This window comes from Haliotis rubra, unplaced genomic scaffold (assembly GCF_003918875.1).
Source record: "Haliotis rubra isolate DU_JTF1 unplaced genomic scaffold, ASM391887v1 Scf558, whole genome shotgun sequence".
Classification (NCBI taxonomy): Eukaryota; Metazoa; Mollusca; class Gastropoda; order Lepetellida; family Haliotidae; genus Haliotis; species Haliotis rubra.
This window is the reverse complement of record NW_025767255.1, coordinates 240281-261924: the sequence shown is the minus strand read 5'-3', so window position 1 is coordinate 261924 and position 21644 is coordinate 240281. Positions and strand designations below refer to the sequence as shown.

Here is a 21644-nt window from a genome sequence, read left to right as displayed (position 1 = left end):
ATTTTGTGACGCAGTTTCATAGGATCTGAAAAGTGGACATTGCATTGGATCTACGGTCCTTCGACTATAACATTATGTTCAGATGTAGAATACATTTAGATCTGCTGACACTTGTCTAAATTCATTTTCCGCCTTACTACTGATTTTGTGCCAGTGTTGGCACACCTACCCACTCTAAGACACACATACCTTTCTAACGTCATCCGCGAGGAAAGTTTAGAATATTTGCAATACGAGATTTAATTTGTATGCGTGCCTCGACCGATGTCCACATGTATAAATTACCTGCATATTTGTGTCGTACATACATCAGAGATGATTTTATTCGCTCACAGTTTTCTGACAAGCTTATAATAAAAATCTTTGTCGCATAGGGAAATTTGGGTGTGCATTTAAAAAGCGACGGTCCTTTCACGCAAATAAAACGAATATTTACGTTTACTATTATTTCTCGTGAATATTGATATCAAATATGTACAATAACAGAAAGTAAGAATTTGAAAAAGAAGTTTCCAGAAAATATGAACAATTTATATTTTCAAAGGTCTTTCAAGCGCCTGCATAACCGATTTTTGAAAACGATACAAAATGTGTTTTGGATGTCTTCCGATGAAGGATAGCGCGGTCGTCTAAAAATAGCAACCAATGGAAAATGACATAACATTGTCAATGTTGGCTTTTCGTAGGCCTTCTCAGCCATCGTCTCTGCGATATGCGAGACGGGGCCCAGCTTAAGGGCCCAGCGCAAGTTGGCGACGCGCATGGAGAGCCGAGAACCAGCGTAAGATACGGCCCCGCCTCCGCGACCCTCCGCGACGACTAAAATCGCACTTTGTGATCATCACGTGACATTTTACCCGCGCTCAAACATATTTGGAGGGAAAGAAGGTCCGTAAGTTGACTGCTTCTGACAACTATCATCGGTCTTCAAGAACCAGAGATCTTCACTTTCAAGCCAAGATGTACGTCGTTAAACGAGGTTAGTATTAATTTTAGCTGTCGTTGTTTATGTTTAACGCGTTCAATACTTGTTTTTTGTGATCGACAGATCAGTTGTTTGTGTCGACGAACAAAACTTGAAATATAGTCAGGTCAGTAATAAATGTTTGTTTTTTCAGATGGCCGTCAGGAGAAAGTTATGTTCGACAAAATCACTTCCAGAATATCCAAGTTGTGCTATGGACTTAATATGGAATTTGTTGACCCGGTATGAGAGATGATATTCTTTGTCTGTTGGGATCTGTTGATATATGGCGGGAACTTGAAATTTGAAGTTTAAAAGTACCCTATTGTGCAGTGCGATTATTTGCAACTTATTAACTTAAGATCATCACTGGACGTGTTCGATTTCTGTAATGTGTGTAAAAATTATTATTTATTTGCATATACTTTGGGACCTGTGACATATATGATATATTTAAGATTACACTTTACTGAGAAAGTGCAATCCCAAATATAACATATGTTGCATATGTTAATAATTTTAGTATATTTGTAAATATTATTTGGGATGGGTGAACGGGAGGAACTCTTACCCTTTTTGACCACTTTCTATTGTGTAATCATAATTGGGCACCGTTCATAATGTGGCTTAGGGGGTACGTGATGTTGAATGTAGTGGAGGTCACCCATTTTTTTCTGGGAAGGTTAATGTCATCAAGTTTGTACACATGTACTATAAGGGTGGGGGGTGTCCAGCTATTTTGTTTTTGACATGCAGGGAAGTGGGGGTAACTTTGTGCATTTCAGTTTCTTAGCTTCATTAAATGACATCATTTGGCAGTAAAAATGTTTTTCAAACACAGCTGTATTTTGTTCTTTTGCTGACAGAAATGAATATTTGATGATCAACAAAACATTCTTGTTAGATCTGAAGAAGTACATCAGTTGTTTTTAAATAGCAAGAGTCCTACTTCAAAGTTGACTTGTATGACCCATTTGGTTGGAATTTGATATGGCAATAGTACTATGTGAAGATAAGAATTGTGTCTCTGCTGTCTACAATGGTTAGTCTGATGTTGCAGACCGCCATAACTCTGAAGGTGATCAGTGGTCTCTATCATGGAGTGACAACCATCGAACTTGACAATCTGGCAGCAGAAACAGCTGCTACCATGACAACAAAGCACCCTGACTACGCTCAACTGGCTGCCCGCATTGCTGTCTCTAATCTTCACAAGGAGACAAAGAAAGTCTTCAGTGGTAAGTTTAACATCCAGTCATGCCCCTTTGTCACAATTCAGGCATCTGCAGTGGACACATGGTGAAGGAACTGTTCTCTCTGTGCTGCATATTTTGACCCGTGAAGGTCCGGGTTAGAATATTTATCTTCCGTAACGCATGATTGTCGTAAGAGGCGACTAACGGGATCGGGTGGTCAGGCTCGCTGACTTGGTTGACACATGTCATCGGTTCCCAATTACGCAGATCGATGCTCATGCTGTTGCTCACTTGATTGTCTGGTCCAGACTCGATTATTTACAGACCGCCACCATATATCTGGAATATTGCTGTGTGGGGCGTAAAACTAAACTCACTCACACTGCATATTTGAATTCCATTTTGTGATCCTTTATATATTAGTTGATCAATGTGACCACATCTTATGATAAAAAGTTGTTTGCAAGATTTAGATATTAGCAAATTCATTTGGTAAAATCTCTCTGATGACAATTATTTAAAGTGAATTAATGTTAATTTTCTTTTCCAGATGTGATGGAGGATCTACACAAATGGGTGAATCCAAAGACTGGGAAAAAGTCCCCAATGATCGCTGACGACATCCACGAAATCATTATGAAAAATAGTGATGTAAGTCCAACCACGATGAGCTCATAGTGGACAGAAAAAAAAGAAAAAAATATTTGCTAAAAATACTTTACTAAGAAAGTGTAATCCCAAATATAACATATGTTATAAAAATATTTGCCAGGTTAACACATGATATTTCCATCTGAAGTCAGGATTCCATCTTTTTTATCTGCATTTATGCAAACTCGATGTGGTAATTCTTGTTGAAAAAAGTCAGTTGTAAATTGTTTGTCTACTTCATACTTATACCACAGGCTGTTTTTAATGAAATATGTACTTAGTTTGCTAGGGTGTGATTGTCACTGAGCCGTTGTAAGGCAGACAAAGAGTGTTTAATGACCCACACAATTCAACATAATGTGGAGACCATGTTTTAACTCCTTGTGTTATCTTTTACAGAAACTGAATTCTGCTGTGATATATGATCGTGATTTCAACTACAACTTCTTTGGGTTCAAGGTATGTGGAGCTTTATATTTCAGGCTCGGTCAGACACTTTTAAGTCTGCTGGCTACGCTAGGATAAGATATAGCTTTATTATCCCGGAGGAAATTCTTTTTGCATCACAATGGTCTCAAAATGAATGTGTACACAATTCACAAAAATGTACACAATAATTACATGGAAGGTAATCGAAAGCGGCGTCCAGAAGTAGTTCAAAATGGTGAGATAAAATATGGGAACTGTCAATACTAATTTAAGTTGCCTTTTTAACAATCTGGGGCTCATAGATAAAGGGATTCGTTATCAGTAGAATTTGATATATGGATTTTTATCAGTTGAATTTGCTGGATTGAACAGAATTTAACTCGGCTTGGGCTTGAGGCCCAAGGCTTATGTTTGAGACTTCCTTTTTGTTTTGAATAACATATGGAGAAAAACAAGATATATGCTGCAGAAAGAAGGTTAATTTTATCTAAACTGTTCATATTTGTTTTCCTCAGACTCTTGAACGATCTTACTTGCTGAAGATTGATGGAAAGGGTAAGTGTCCAAGGGAGGCAACTCAATACATAATCCAACCATGACGTGACCTGCCATTAAGATCAAGTTCTGACCTTACTAGGGCTGTTGGCAAATAAATTGTATTGCAATAAATTGCAATTCAGGTATCCTATTTCGATACGTATTGCAATATATTGGGAGCTCAAGTGTTTCACAGTGACAGACAGATTGTACATGCAGAGCCTATTTCCTACATACTAAAGCCATAAAAATACACTTAATGGTCTTGATAACAGAAATTTAGATTTGATTTTGAGGAATTATTTTTTTATATATAAATTATATGTAAAGTATGCTGTTTTGTCAATTAATCACAACGAAATTTTCAGTGTGAATGAAAGTCTGTGTAGATATCAACTTAAACCATAGTTAATCATAAAACTTCATGTTTGCTAGTGTTCGGAATTGGTTAAAATCTCATAATTGATGATTGGTTTATTACCACCGATCAATCATCGAAAATAATTGGTTAGCGGCATTTATGAAATTTGTTAATGCACACAAAAAATAAGGAAAAAACCCTGTTATTTTGGGGGTGTTTTGGGCAAAATTTCACATCTTTAAAGGATGACTAGTATGTTAGAAACATAAATTTCTTGGTGTCTTTAAGATGAATTCAATCATGACTTAGTAGTGCTTATGAAATGTAATAGATAAAACCAACCTTGTGAAAAATATTGTTGATGAAAACAAGTGTTCCAGAATTGTTTGTGTTCGTTTATGAGAAAACATGATCGATTGCTTGGTCGTTTAGTCACTGCGACCAAACCTTGATTATTTCAATTAATCGTACCACCACTAATGTGTATATTATTCCCCAATTTGCCGATTCTGAGAAACATTGTAATACATATCATTTGAAAGGCATATTCAGTTCTGGGTTGACTCCTTACTCAATCACAAATTAACTCCGTGCCTATGTGGCGTTTACCTGGCAACCAGTCACACATGCACATTACCTCACGATCAAAGACATATGCTAGCCTGCAAGTAAGGATACAATTGTGTACTTTGTGAAATGGAACTAGTTGTGTATTTACAAGGGACATAACTCTCTGAGCATACTTTGCATACCACTAGAATGTAGGCTGGTATGTTAACCGCAGGTTAACAGAAGAGAGTGAGTTCGAAGACTGTATCCTAATCTTGTTAGGTTGTTTTTTTTGTAAAATCCGACTGAAATGTATAGTCAGTGAGTTTAATTTGGTATTTTACACCTATTTCTACTAGTATGGCTCCAAATAATGAAAGACTTCACTGGTGTTTAGTGTTAAAAGAAGGACACTTCTCATACCACTCCAGTTTCAGAGTTACTGTTTTAATATAACTACTCCATTCTTTCGACTGAATGTTGTTAGTGATTAATTATTGTAATATGAAAGACTTAGGTGTGTTCTGTAACATCTTTTCAATTGTATATTAGAACGAAAAACTGCAGTGACACTAATTCTAATATGGGAATTTTAGTGAAGAGTGAAATTTTCTTTCCATGCAGCGATGGGTATGTATGTTGCATTTTTTAAATCTGATGTTTCAGTTGCTGAACGTCCTCAACACATGTTGATGAGAGTTTCGGTGGGCATCCACAGAGATGATCTGGAAGCTGCCATTGAGGTAGGTGCAGACACCTGACACAGACAAAAATTTGTTTTCCAATAATGTAAGAGTTATAAACAACTCTAGTCACAAAGAAATCGATATTCTTTGACTTTGGTAGATTCTAGAACTTTTATACTGCCCCACAACAAAGCACACATGTGGTCTCACTTTAGGCAAGTGTGTTCAAAATTGCCTCTGTTCACCCTGCAGAAAATGGGTACCCGGGTGGGATATGTTATGACTACCTGCTAGCGCCTCACACGCAGCTTGAGTTAACCTGGGAAATGATTTCCATCATTAGAGCTTAGAGCATGTCCTGTGGCGTGGATTCAGCGCTATGTAAGTGGCCATATTGTAATTTTTAGTGGAAGTCATTTGTATCCCGGTAAAAAAATGCTCTTATTTCAGACTTACAACCTCCTGTCCGAGAAGTGGTTCACACATGCCTCCCCAACTCTGTTCAATGCTGGCACACGTCGACCACAACTCTCCAGGTAAGTTTTTAACAGCTCTTGTCATCCCTGAATTATCCCCTTTTTTTTCTCTTCATTTCTTATTCATGATTTATTAATATGCATAAAATATTTGACGAGGAAATTGTTGATGCATCAGTCACATACAACATTTTCTGGCATGACAAAGATGACCATGGAAACCAGACTTTCAATTCACATACTGTTGAACTATCCAGTAATCAGGGTCTCTGATCGTTTGTCAGGTTCAAACATGCAAGTCCTACTGTTGTACCTGTGAAGATCCTGGTTAGAATTACTCTTCAGTAACCCATGCTTGTCGAAAGAGGCATTTAATAGGATCGGGTGTTCAGGCTCACTGTGTCGGCTAAAGCATCCCATCGTATCCCAATAGCGTACATCGATGCTCATGATGTTGATCACTGGATTGTCAGATCCACACTCGAATATCTACAGACTGCCGCCATATAGCTGTAATATCTACAGTGGCATAAAACTAAACTTCGCCACTCATATAGCTGTATATATTGCAAAATATTCAAGCAATGTGGCATAAAACTGCAATGTGGGGAATCGAACCTGCTCATATAGATGGAATATTGCACTACAGATAGCGGCTGCCATATAGATGGAGTGAGGTTTGATAATTTACCATTATCACACTGATTATTCTTAAGCTTGGCATCTGTATAGATATACAAGTTAAAGCATAGCTTAAACATAGCAATATTCAAGCAATATCACTGTGAGGGGGACACCAGAAATGGGCTTCACACATTGCACCCATGTGGGGAATCAAACCCTCTTAGGCCTTGGCATATAGATGGAATATTGCTGAGTCGGTGTTAAACATCAACCAAACCAAACCTGATAGTTGCCAGGTTAAACATGCAAGTCCTGTTGCTTGAGAAGCGGGGAAGTACTGCTGGTGTTAATATTGCTTGTTTGTATAATATTACTAAAACGCTTATTGCTTCTCGCATTGACTGATTATTCTTAAAGCTTGGCATCTGTATAGATATACAAGTTAAAGCATAGATGCAACAATAGGAACAACACAATAAACATAATTAAAATATGCGCAATTATCATTTATTCATGACATAATATACATTGCTGATTATGAAAAAACAAAAACAAAATTTTTTTCTTCGCTAAAGCGTTGTTGCAAAAATGACATCAAATGTGCAATAAAAACTTTTTGTACTTGGGTTTACTTCCTCGAAATGAAGCACCGGGATACCAAACCCAGTCAGAGTGGGTGGGCGGGCACTAAGTGTAACAAAGACTTTCATTGGCTGGTTCAGGACATCAGATAAACCAAACCTGATAGTTGCCAGGTTAAACATGCAAGTCCTGTTGCTTGATAGATTAGAAACGGGGAAGTACTGCTGGTGTTAATATTAACTTGTTTGTATAATATTACTATTATTGGAAAATGAGGCAATCAGGAAAAGCAAGAGCCATTTTTTGAAAGTGATACAGTCTATCAAATTCATTATGCTTTTACTTGGTATTCCTAAACATGCTGATTATTCTTAAGCTTGGCATCTGTATAGATATATACAGGTTAAATCATTTCCTCCCAGTCAATAGTGCCATCTGCTTCTGAGATGCAACCAACAAAATAAACATAAATTAAAACGCAATCCTTTGTTGTGTGTATAGGCATCCCGGTTCAAAACACAGCCACGCTTGAACCTATTCACTCTGCATGCACTATGTATGTGCAGCAGCAGCACAGCTATTGAAACCACTTTTCACCCCAGCTGGGTTTTTTTAGTGAATCGTTTGAACTCTGATTTAGTGATGATTTTTTCATTGCTTTATTTTTCAAATTTGGAAGTTGAATTTGCATATTTGATAATTTGTTACTGTAAGTCCATACCGAAAGGTATCACAGAATCTGTAAAGTTGTGTTTTGCGTTGCATGTAAGCTTTAAACTAACATGAATGAATACTGTGTATTTCAGCTGTTTCCTGTTGACCATGGATTCTGACAGCATCGATGGTATCTAACGACACATTGAAGAAATGCGCTCTCATCTCCAAGTCTGCAGGGGGTATTGGTCTCAACGTCCATTGTATCAGATCTACGGGCAGCTATATTGCAGGCGTGAGTACAGTCGGACCGTTAAGATTGCAGAGTTTCACCTGTCTGTTAAAAGGGCAGCCGTGATTGTTATTTGTTTTGTAGTGATGCACAATTTATAATACTTGTAATAGTGTTCAAACCATGGTAATCTTGGGCACTCATAATAACACACTGTGTTTCTCCAAAGTTACAGATTTAATGATTCATGTGGCCACCATGACTAAAAATATTGGCACATTCAAATATTTGCTGGTCCTGTCAATTAACTAACATGTAATTATTATGAATAAGGGTGAAGCTTGGATACATGTAGAGTAGGAACTTCCAAATCTCCTGTAGAAACAAACACATTTTTCATAGACCTCATTCATAAGTGTAAAACTAGATTTTGACCAGATTTTTATTTAAAGAAAATGTCATTTGCTACAGGTCCAGATGATAAAATTCTGTCAGTAACTTACCAGATGGTAAACAGAAATGATGTTACAGAAATGTAATAACTGCCTCATGTTCGCTAAAGCAAATTTTATCATTAGGCAAGTGAAAGTCATTGAATGCTTGCCTTGGGTTCCTTGAAAATTTCAGAGATTTCATTTTGAGCCTGTATTGTAGTAATACTTGAATCCGATGTTCTCTGCTTCCAGACCAATGGAACTTCTAATGGCCTCATTCCAATGTTGAGAGTGTACAACAATACTGCTCGCTACGTCGACCAAGGCGGCAACAAGGTAACCAATTAACTTGAGACAAGTGAGCAACTGTAACACGGCACATAATGAATTGGAAAAGTTTTAATTCTAATTTTGGAGGTTTTACTTACTTTTAACAGTTTTGGGGCTCGATATTGGCCTACATGTTGGCCGAGATAAGTCACTGATATTAGTAATTAAGACTCGAGCCATTAACAGATAAAGGCGTGTTTGACTCAAGCATGAGATATAGGGGAATTGCTTGGTTTAAATTACTATTCAGGGGTGGAAATAACTCTAAAATTGCTAGTGTACTCCGGTACACTGGCACATGTAAAATCACTTGCCCTGATAAGTTTTCCACTATACCGGCCGTTTTCTTGTTGATTTTTTAAATAAACAACATAATTAATATTGGAAAGTCAACTGGACATCGGTACAGTGTGATATACAAATTTGCTTGCCCGACAGAAAAACACACTGGACTCGGGCGTCGGGCAATGGGTTATTTCCACCCCTGGTATTGGAGCAACCCTCAAGGACCCCAACACCTTAAGTTGTAGCCAAATGATTAAAGTGTTCGCCCATCACTCTGAAGACCTGTGTTAATGTGTGAAGCCAATTTCTTGTGGTCCCCCCATGATATTGCTGGAAAATTGCCAAAAGCACCGTAAAACTAAACTTACTCATGACCCAAACATGCTGAACACTGCTAATAGCTATTTAGATAATGATACATTCATTCATTGATTTTGTAGAGACCGGGTGCGTTCGCCATCTACCTGGAGCCATGGCACTCGGACATCTTCGAGTTCCTGGATCTGAAGAAGAACGTAGGGAAGGAGGAGACGAGGGCCCGGGATCTGTTCTACGCCATGTGGTTGCCCGATCTGTTCATGGAGAGGGTGGAACAGAATGCAGAGTGGACTCTGATGTGTCCCCATGAGTGCCCGGGGTTGGCTGATGTGTGGGGAGAGGAGTTTAAGAAGCTCTATGAAGGGTAGGTGCCTGTGAAGATGCGTAGACATAATGAATTTACTGGTGTTGTAGGATGGCAGGTCAACTTCTCCAATCAAATTTTTCGACTTTCCGGTAGCACTGGAAGGGGGGTAACTCTATCAACAGTGTTAACGTTTGAGATACAGTTGATTGTCTGCCAGTGGCAGTTATTTCGCTGTCGATGAAAATATTTACATTTTCAATTCTATTTAGTGTTTGTTTTATGTAACATTTAATGTAGGAATCAGTATTTTTAACCCTGGTATGTAATATACAGTGATATAGTAATCAGTTTATCTGTCCATCCTGCATTTTGTCTGTCAGTCCATGATCAGTCTTTTGCTGTTAAGGGGTTATTAGAAATTATAAAACAAAATTCTGTTTCCATGGCAACATAAGTTCACAGGGATGTTTTTCCCATAACTGTTATTTGCTTCTGCATGCACAATGCAGAATTTCATATATTGTGTGACATTCAAAAATTTGTATCTTTGCCACCAAATGAACTGACATACAAATATTATGGTCCATGATAATGGTGGTAGTTTTGTGATCGTTCGGTAAATACTCTTGTTGGTCAACTGATAGGAATACTTTCACAAAGTTTGACATTTCACCTTTGTAGAAGGTCCTGCTGTGATATATGATGATTAATTCTTTTGAATTGTGGGAACAGGGGGATATGTCATCGCTTGTTTGCAAATGTGACTTTGATCAATGCTTCTTTTGGAAGAAAAACAATTGATTCACCATTGCACTGGTGTATTGTAAATTCTTCCAAAATGTGACTTTGATGCTTTGTTTTGGAAGTAAATAAAAGACTGATTCACTGGTGCACTGGTGTTTTTCTCCATCTCTAATATATAGCTGAAAGAGTGTTCAATTGACATGGATTCTTAATGCTCAAAGCAGTCTTAGTCACAACTTGCTCACTTCTTCAGGTACCAGAAGGCTGGCAAGAGTCGTAAGGTGATCAAGGCTCAGCAGTTGTGGTACGCCATCATCGAGTCTCAGACGGAGACCGGCACCCCCTACATGCTGTACAAGGACCACTGCAACAGGAAGAGCAACCAGCAGAACCTGGGCACCATCAAATGCAGCAATCTGTGTACAGAGATCGTTGAGTACAACGCTCCTGATGAGGTGAGTTGTACAACACACACTGTGGGCAATGGAAGCGGACCACAACACTTGCAGTATTTCTGTTCAGTTATGAATTTACCAGTTCTCTTGATCAGTAGCTTTTTTAAATACCAGTACATTCGTTATTTAAGAGAAGAAATATTTTGATACATGTACTTACTTAGTCTGTAAATAAATGCAGTGACTGGTAAGGAACACTTTACCAACTGAAAATAATTGGAAAGGTGTGGACATTTATGACAGAATAACATTTTAACTGGATCTTGTGGCTTGTTATTCAGAAGCAGTTCTCAAGGATTTACTTATCCTGTTGATAAAGCTGAACACATTTTATGCTATTTGTCCTGACTAGTCTTTTTAAAAAACCTAAAATTCTTCTGCCAACTCAGGCCCCCAAAAACATGTTGTGGTTCCGATTAAACCTCTTACAAATTTAGCGTAGGTAGGTCGGAATTTTTTTTGTTTACATTTTTTTTTTTTTTAGAAGTAAAGTACAAACTAATAACACATATATCAATGTATAATTGTTAGTTCAGTCCAGCCTGCGGCCATCATATCAACTTTCTCTATCAGCAAAAAAAAATCAATGGTATCTGAAAGCTTATTTTATTCATTCCACTTTAAAAAAATAGGGTCGGCACCAGAATTCAAGGGTCGGTCGGGTAATCGGAACCACAACATTTTTGTTTTAGGCCTCGGCTGAGATGAACAGTCATTCATGAGATCAATCACTGGATTTGTTCTGACTAGAATATCTACAGGCTGCTTTCATGTATCTTGAATGGTACAGTTTGGCTTTAAAACAACAAACCTTTACAAATCTGTTGAGCATTGGAAGTCACAAGGTATGTTCAATTGAATATACGGCAACATGATGTATTTTCTGTTTGTTATACAGGTCGCTGTGTGCAATTTGGCTTCAATAGCCCTGAACATGTATGTGAAACCTGACAGAACGTATGACTTTGGCAAACTGCGGGCGGTGACCAAGGTTGCTGTGAGGAATCTCAACAAGATCATCGATGTCAACTACTACCCAGTCAAAGAGGTAAGCACATGTGACAACCCCTAAAGTCTTATATGATGTTAGTGACAAATATCAAGCCGTAACAAGTCACTGCTCCAGGTAAACCCATGTCCGAGCATTTCACTGAACAATATTAGTGACTGTGAAGTTAAGAATGTTTGAGAATACCCCATTATGAACGGCAGAATCAATGAGTTGTTCAGAGGCTAGCATAGCTGGAATAGTGTTTGCAATGTATAACATTAACTCACTGAGCAAATTTAGACCTTTGTTAAAATATTCTCATTATAAGCAATAAAGACAAAACTGAGAGGGTTTGTGTAGATTTCCTACAAATTGGTCCTAATATGTTATTGTTCATTATATGTGAAATATGTAGGGTGTTGTTAGCCCAGTGAATAAAGCGTGAGCATGTTACCCCAAAGATCTGGGTTTGATTCCCCACATGGGTACAATGTGTGAAGCCCAGTCCTACTGTCCCAATCTGTGATGTTAATGGAATATTACTGAAATACTAAATATTGCCTAACAAATGGAATTTCTATATTTATGGATAATCTCATTTCTACAAATATCTACAGGCTGAAAACTCCAACTTCCGCCATCGTCCAATCGGTCTGGGTGTTCAAGGGCTGGCTGATGCTTTCATCCTGATGCGTTATCCCTTCGAAAGTGAGGAGGCCCAGTTACTGAACAAGGAAATCTTCGAACACATCTACTTCGCTGCCCTGGAGGCTAGTTGTGAGCTGGCAGAGAAGGAAGGACCCTATCAAACGTACAAGGGGAGCCCGGTCAGCAAGGGGGTAAGTAATTTAGATTAATGGCTTCAGTGGCTGTAAGATTCCAAAATATTTGTCAGTCAGATATAAAGATGTCTTCATCTTGTTTGTTTTTTCAAACTTCTGAGTTTTCTGTTTACTTATATTTATTGATATTTAGCATAACAGTGATGTAAAAGTCTCTTGCTCATGTTGGCTCATTTTCCAAGCCATAACCTTTACACAGACATAAATCAGAATGTTATAATTTCTACCGACATTTGCTGCAAGCTTGGCCAAATATTGTGGGCAACTGTATATATATTCTTCTGCTTTGATGTAGCCAGATTGCAAATCAGATTTAGTCTAACAAGTGTAAAGTAAGCAAGAATAGGAAGTGCAACATTTCACTCTACAGAGGGTTTATCCATGTTTGTTGGTTTTACCTGCTCCGAGACCTGAGTCACTTCAGGCTTTGCTCCATTCCAAGATATAACTGAAATAATTATTCCAAGGTGTGGGAAACCATCTCCCTGTCAACATTCTCTCTATGTTGCTGATGTTGTCTCCTTGCAGGTGTTACAATTTGACATGTGGGGTGTGAAGCCAGTCACCAAACTTGACTGGACAAGTCTGAGAGCCAGAATTGCCAAGTAAGTTTCACTTGCTCCCTTCTAGGTGTTGATGTACAAAGCATTCTTATCCCTAAGGTAAATAGAGAATACTACACGAGGTCTCATTACATACAAATTATACGAAACAAGTGTCCTTCCTGTGGTATCTGACCGAGCGAAAGCGAGGTCAGATAACATAGGAAGGCCACGAAGTTTCGTATAATTCGTATGTAATGAGACCGAGTGTGGTATTTTATTTATTACCCACGTCTTACATGCATTAAACTGACAAAATAGCGTATTTTTGTTAATATTTTGGTTTCAAACCCAAAACCGGTTTCATAAAGGGGTTATGGAAGAGTTTTGTACTGTAGTACAATATTTGCATGACGTCACACAAAATGACGTCACTGCCTTGGTAACCGACGTCACGATGCATGTCAGTTGTCATGGCCTCGAACAGCCTCCTATAGTAAACTACTCCGTAGCACCCCATTTCTTGGTTTGCAGTTGCTTCATTCGGCTAACATCACTGGTGGAAACATTGCATTTATGTTTTTCGACGGATATAATGTCTCAGTTCGACTAACAATTAAACAGCGACATGGCAACGTTCTCGATGCTTACATTCCCACAATGCATTTAAGTTGTAGAATGAATGAATTCACGTGTTTGTTATGAATGAAAATATAGTTATGTCAGAATGTGACCTAATTGAGAGGTCATCGGTTATCCAATCAAATCGTTAGAATCTCAGGTCAAGTCGTTACGACACAGGTCAACGCGATACGATTAGTATGCAACTACCCATACGTTGACCACGTGGGTAATAATTGTATCTCCTACATCTTAACGTTAATAACAGTCTTAGTTCTAAAGGTGTTTTGTGCAATGACAGTCTTGATTGTATTTGCTGCAGACAACATGCACCAATGCAACCTAACTTACATCTTCATGGCAAGGGAGTGAACTTTGAATTTTATGTCTCTTTCTTACTGTTGTCAGTGGCTGTTGTGAGTTATCTCCCTTTTATGTCCCTCATCGAATTTCACCTCACTTTGCTTGTATTTCCTTCAAACAAAGTTGTGGCGTCCCCCATTCAAAACCATCTCATTGATAATCAATCTCATCCAATAAATCTGTCATCACTTCATGGAGTCACTGCATCAAGTCATTTCAGCCCCTTGATTAAAAACCTGAAAGTCCTCACCTGTGCAGCCCAAACATGTCAGCACACAACTCATCAATCACCATTCGTAACTACTCGCCTATTGCCAAGAATCGTATCAAACCAATCAAAATTGCGCATAGTTAAACGCATTTCGAAGCAGAAAAATGGTGGCACCGTTAAAGTTTGAAACTTCACTAAACTATGCAAAGCACAATTTAAACATAAACTTTGAGCTAAAGGATCAGAAACTTTGAACACTGAAACATATTTACAAAGGGAATGACTGTTTTGCTGTTTTTCCCATGGGATATAGGATATTCTAGGAGCCATGTATGGAAATTTAGAGTTATCTTTCCTTGGCAATAGTACTAGACTATTTTCATCTCCATGCCCGTTTGTGCTTAGACAGGGCCCAGTCGTAAACATGGCCACGAGAGGGGGGTACGAGGGCCAACCACGAGTAGTTACGAATGATCAATCACTAGTGTTGGGAACTGGTTAAAATCGCATAATTGATGATTGGTCCATTACAACCGATCAGTCATCTAAAATAATTGGTTAGCGTCATTTATCAAATGTTCCTGTTGTCTTTGTTAATGCACACACAAAAAAATAAAGAAAAAACATGTAGTAATTTGGGTTCTTTGCAAATTGCACAAAATCCATTTGCAAATTGCACATATTTAAAGGATGATTAGTATGTTAGGAACACAGATTTCCTGGATTTTTTACGATAAATTAAATCATGACTTGGTAATTGCTTGTGGTGCTAATGAAATGTAAATTAAATGATACAGACAAACCCAACCTTGTGAAAAATATTGTTGATGCAAACAAGTGTTCCAAGATTGGTTGCGTTCGATTATGAGAAAACATATTCGATTGCTTGGTCATTTAGTCACTGCGACCAATATCTTCGATTATTTCAATTAATCGGACCACCACCCACTATCAATCACTTGTGTCTGTTCCTGCAGAATCCAACCATGTATTACTTTTGTCGGGATAAAGCACATCTACCCAATTATATATTGAGTGCATTTTAATTTAACCCTCACATGCTTCCCTTCTAAATGTTTTATCTATTATATTGTTCAGTGTTTGTTTTTTATCATTCTGTCATGGTATATGTGTGTGTTGGTGTATCTAACTTGAACCTTGTTTCTTTTGGCGCGCTAGAATGGAACCTAAATTTCCTTGGGGTTAACAAAGTATTATTATAGAAGTGATACACGTAAATCGTGGGAATGTTATGGATGTTAACTTCTGTAAAATGATTAAGAAACACAGCATTTTGGACAGTATTCTTAGTTCTTCATCAGGTGGATGAGAACTGATTGTGCCAATGATAACTTCCGTCATGATGTTTAAACTTAATGGTTCTTCTCTGGCAATTGAACTGGCGTGAATTTTGAAGGCTGAAAGAACTATGTCAATGTTTTTGCACATACTGATATAGAATTTACTGAATGCTGTTATTGTGCTGCAGACATGGTGTGCGGAACAGTTTGCTGTTGGCTCCGATGCCCACAGCATCCACAGCGCAGATCCTCGGCAACAACGAGTCCATCGAACCTTACACATCCAACATCTACACACGGAGGGTCCTGTCTGGGGAGTTCCAGGTATGTCCTCACCATCAACATATAGATGTCAGATTCATAATCACATTGCAGACCTTAAAGACTGTACCTGAAAGAGAATTTATAAGCCTGTACCTGAAAGAGAATTAGAAGAAGGACTTAGTGGTCATAATGGTGGAACAGTGGTAACACTTTATGTTTAACAATGTTTTGGCTGATTGTGTATCCGTCATTCCCGGTGAATTCTGTGTTTCTGCAATTGCAGAAAGATAAGCAGAAATAGTTTACTGCAGAGTTGCAGGAGAGCACAGCTTTTTCAAATCTGGCAAATATAATTCCAACTTACATAAACACCTTCCAGCTTCCCAATATTTGCCAACCCGTGTAGATCCAGGTTAGAATTGATCTTCAGCAATCCATGCTTGTCGTAAGAGACGACTAATGGGATTCGGGTGGTCAGACTTGCTGACTTGGTTGACTAATTGCGTAGATTGATGCTGTTGATCACTGGATTGTCTGGTCCAGACTTGATTATTTACGGACCACTGCCATATAGCTGAGTGTGGCGTTAAACAACAAACCAACCCACCAACCCAGAATTTTCCATGGTGTATATTTTGTGTAAGGGACACTGTTGTAAATATTTGTTTTGTGTCTTGCCAGGTGGTGAACCACCATCTTCTGAAGGACCTGACGGAGCGTGGCTTGTGGAACGATGAGATGAAGAACAAGATGATAGCCAGTGGAGGTTCTATCCAGGTAACAGGGCTGTCCCAATATGATTACCTGATTTAGTTATACATATTGCAGAAATTTCTTGACACCGTTTTTTGTCCCCTGCAACAAGTTGTGACGGGGGTAATAAAATGCACAGTTTCTATGCAGGATGTTGTTTCTGGAGCAGACCTAAAAAACTACAATATTTCTTCACCAAAGTTGGCACTCGGATCTTTTGATAGTTTGCCATTTTTAAAAATATTTTCCTGTCATAATATGCAGAACCTTTACATTAACCTTTCCAATAAAATTCTTGGAAAATATGTTTCGGATTAAAATATGCAAAAACCTTAATTTCTCACTTCATGACAACTTGATGTAGTTTTAGTTTCAAATTAAAGTCCTAAGAAAGGGCATAATGTTGACCTGTTACCATTGTCTGCAGGGCATTGAGGAAATCCCTGAAGACCTGAAGAACCTGTACAAGACAGTGTGGGAAATCTCCCAGAAGACAGTCATCAAGATGTCTGCTGACCGGGGTGCATACATAGATCAGAGTCAGTCTCTCAACATCCACATCGCGGAACCCAACTACGGCAAACTCACAAGCATGCATTTCTATGCATGGAAAATGGTATGTCATCTTTGCGTCAGCGTAGTTACTGAGTAATTGTTCTGTCAATCATGCTGTACTTAAGAAGTTTTAAGAAATCAATCCAAAGTACCTCAGACTTCTTTTGAGAATCTTCCTTGAAAATACAAGTTAAAATTGATCTTTCCTTGTTATTCATCAGAAGAAAATAACAGGATCAAGGGGGTCGGGCTTGCCGATGTTGTTGCATAGATCAATGCCCATGGTGTCAATCACTGGATTGTCTGGTCCAGATTAAATTAATTTTATAGGCTGAAATCATAGAGCTGGAACATTGCCAGGTGTCATTCAACTACAAAGTAACAAATAAAATCATTGCATTTTTATCCCACCGGCATGTAATGCGGTTGGATATAGTCATCGCCTCGTCCGCCCGTCCGTCCGTAATCATTTTGTTTCCGGAGCATAACTCAAAGACCGTTCGATATTTTTCAACGAAAATTGGTAGATATGTCAAACATAACCTAAGGTGGTGCCTTTTGCTATTTGCAGATTTTTGGCATTTTTATTTTTCCCGGTTTCCATGGAAACGATTCGGACTTAGTCCCAAAACGAGGGGTGGGTTTCGTTTCCGGAGCACAACTCGAAAACTTCTCCATATCTTTCAGCAAAACTTGGCAGATATGTGAGGCAGATCTTGAAGTGGTGCCTTTTGCTATTTGCAGATTTTTGGCATTTTTATTTTTCCCGGTTTCCATGGAAACAATCAGACTTAGTCACAAAAGGAGGGGTGGGTTTCGTTTCCGGAGCACAACTCGAAAACTTCTTAATATCTTTCAGCAAAACTTGGCAGATATGTGAGGCAGATCTTGAAGTGGTGCCTTTAAGTAACTGTCAGATGATTTGTTCTTTCAAAGATGTGGGGGCCGGGGGGGATATGTCATCTTCTGATGACTCTTGTTTTCTAAGACAGCACCTCATAGTTTTTGTGGGCTAGTATGTTTTCAAAATCAATGAACCGTGTCTGTCCTTCTCCACAGGGTTGCAAGACTGGTATGTACTACCTGAGAACAAAGCCTGCTGCAGCTGCCATTCAGTTCACTGTGGACAAGTCCAAGCTGAAACAACAGAAGGAAACCCCTAAAGAGAGCCAGGAAGAGAATATGGCCGCCATGGCGTGCTCACTGCAGAACAAGGATGATTGTCTCATGTGCAGTGGATAGAGAAATAAAACTTGATGATCGTGCCTCAAACATCTCCGACAAAACAAGTGCTTTCTCCTTCCCTGTCAGTTTCTCCCAAGTACTGTCTACAAACTGTTTGCTAATGTTCATTGTAAGTTGTTCATGCTCAAACTGCCCATGGCTGTAGTGAATCGTTACAAGATCATTTCCAAGTGTTGATGTAAGATTGCTTTCACAGAACCTTGAGTAAATAGCCGAAATATTGTGTTTTACAAATATGACTGTTACATTGTATTTGTTAACTGTCAGATGTTGCTATGGTTACTGTGTTTCAGTTCATGTCTAGTATATGATCAGCTGGAACATTTATCGAGTGCTGTAAGTTTGACATTGTTATGATTGATGGATAATTGAAGTGTAAGTCCAACATGACTCTTGTTATTAACCTCTATCTCATCCTCAGAGGAAGAACTAAAGACTATAAGTTATTCTTTTTATTGAAAACAAAGGAGATGGGCAGAATAAAAAAAATTTCCACTAAGGAAATGTGATGAAATTGTACAGATTGGTTTTCCTCCTTATCCAAAAGAGATAGCTTACCCAACCCCACCTCACATCTAACCGCGAGGAATGGAAGCGGTGTTTAAACAGCAAGTGGTGCCCAACCCATTATGTTCAGTGGTTTGGGTGTTGGATCGAAAAAAGCACCTAACCTGATGATTGTACTAGGATTGCTTGATAGGAATGTACTGTCTGATAATGATCATTAAAACAAGTGTACTAATAAAGGGAGATCGAAGGTGTGAAGGCAGTGTTTGGTGTAACATACCCTGACCCTTACATAGCTAACACTAAGGATTGAAGAGGCATGTGTGATCTTCTGAGTTGGTTTGTAAAACAGTAACCTGTGCTGTTTCCTGATATTGCTCAGCGAAAAAGACGAGTCTTTTTGCTGTGTGTTGTTTTTCAGCCACATTGCTGATACAGATGTGTATGATATGTAACAGCTGTTGAAGATACTTGAAACTGAAAGTCATTTGTGGGATTCACAGCTTTTGTTTGACATTTATCCTGATATAACAGTTGCTAAATGTCAAGAATGCATAATTATTTCTTATCCTGAAGAGCTTTCCCAGGTACTGCTGGAACCACGAACCAAGGTCATTGATTTGAAATTTGCTGGATTTCTTCTAAGCCATTTGACATTCCATTATTGCATTCTTCTTGGATCAAAATCTTCACAATGATCATCAACCACCAATTATCTGTCCTTCCAAACCTGTGGTCTGTGAACGTTGTTCATGGGTAGTATAAGTCCCTCCATCCTATGCGTGCCGTTAAACATTACATACATATGACATGTAGTTTTATTCAGGGTATACCTCGCATTTAGGTTAAAATGAACATACTTGTTTCAATTAACCCTGTTTGTCATTGTTTCCTTTGTCACTCCAATAGTTGTATCATAGCCTGAAGCCATCAATATGCCCGTGGCAGATTCTTCTGCATATTGCTGCAGTTATGCCAATAGCTGTTGTGACCTAATCTGAGAAAGTCGAATGTCATGTAATTTGGTGCTCATGGTATATAATTACTCGGGATAGTATTAGAGAAATGACAGCTTTGCAAAACAAGAACTCCCAATCACCACCCCGATCAGGATTTTATGGGACAAGTGTACAGTTACTTTGACACTGTAGTAACACTTTAACATTTACACTAGAGGGGTGGCCTAGGACAACCTAGTGGTCAAAACGTCAGCTCGTCTCACAGAAGAACCGGTTGGCTTCCCCACTGGTTACAATGCGTGAAGCCCATTTCTTGTGTCCGCTGCCAGAATATTGCTAAGAGCAACCTAAAACTCACCTTTACCCTGGTATATTCCATTAATGAATATCGTACTTGTGGCAATTGGGTATTAATCTTCATTCATTCAGAATCCCCTGGATCATAGATCATAACATCATTCAATGGAGTCTCTGGTCCAGACTTAATGTTTATAAGCCATTGTCATATGACTGGATTATTGACAGCAGGAAAACAATGGCAGCTGTCTGATAGAGAACTGAATTGGTCCCCAGCTTATGATGACTCCTTGTTCAAGTTTAAATGTTACTATTGTTACTGAATTGTTTCAGTTATTACACCAGTCAACATGATCTGATTCCTGTCACCCCATTTCTCTGTATTCAGTACCGGATTAAACTTTTTTGACAGGTTCACAACGTCCAGTGAATGTGCTGTATATAGAACTAATGTTTGTTGTATACCTGTTGCCATAGTAACTGTGTAGACCTCTGTCTTTATCTGTAAGTGCTTTTTCAGTATACCACCAGAGTATCGGACAAAATCTTAAAATCTAACAAATTCAAAGCAACTTTTAGGCATTTTATACTGATTTTGTGCATTAATTTATTACCTTCAGTGCAATAAATATACTGAGGAAACCTTGGCGTTACTTTTATTATTAGTACAAGTTGTGTTTTACGCAGGGCACAGGTGGCTCAATTAATGAGTTGTGTCCCTGTGTTGCAGAATCCGTAAAAGTTTGTTGGCATTGCAATTTCCTCCTGAATGTGATTCTTATTTTGTCTGCAACACCATGTTGGAACCCGTGACCATCCGTGTTAGAACTTTTTAGCAACCCATGCTTGTAAGAGGCGACTAACGGGATCGGGTGGTCGGGCTCGCTGACTTGGTTGACACATGTCATCGGTTCCCACTTGCGTAGATCGATGCTCATGCTGTTGATCACTGGAATATCTGGTTTAGACTATTTGTTTACAGACCGCCGCCATATAGCTGAAATATTGCTGAGAGCAGTGTTAAAATCAAACCAACCAACCTTCTTGAAAGATGTTCTTAGAAACCAGTGTCTTTCATATAGGGTGACTGGATGAAATGATTTGGATTTGCGGAGTTGCACCCCCTGCATACACCAAGTACACATCACTGGGAGTTCAAATCCCTTTTTGGCCCGATCATATTTTTGGAAAAAGGGCTGATCTGCTTGCTGTGTGTATACGTGTCTAGTTGGGTGTTCCAACTGAAACTGAGGCATGATGTTTCACTAGGATTCGTGAAGATCCGGGCTAGAATTCATCTTCAGCAACCCGTGCTTGTCGTAAGAGGTGACTAACGGGATCGGGTGGTCAGGTTCGCTGGCATGGTTGACACATGTCAC

The 21644-nt window shown here is 38.7% G+C and overlaps 1 protein-coding gene across 1 annotated transcript; it reads left to right on the top strand.

Moving 5' to 3' along the window:
- The first annotated feature begins 809 nt into the window (after positions 1-809).
- On the top strand, positions 810-20907 carry LOC124253895 (ribonucleoside-diphosphate reductase large subunit-like). The gene is given in 20 exon segments (XM_046687748.1): positions 810-979; positions 1119-1207; positions 2025-2202; positions 2711-2811; positions 3211-3270; positions 3756-3795; positions 5354-5430; positions 5824-5909; positions 7862-7904; positions 7906-8004; positions 8628-8711; positions 9431-9672; positions 10613-10814; positions 11713-11862; positions 12423-12644; positions 13176-13252; positions 15874-16009; positions 16631-16726; positions 17130-17318; positions 18317-20907. Coding segments are annotated over 20 exon segments (2373 nt in total). The 5' UTR covers positions 810-960; the 3' UTR covers positions 18500-20907.
- The last annotated feature ends 737 nt before the right edge of the window (positions 20908-21644 follow it).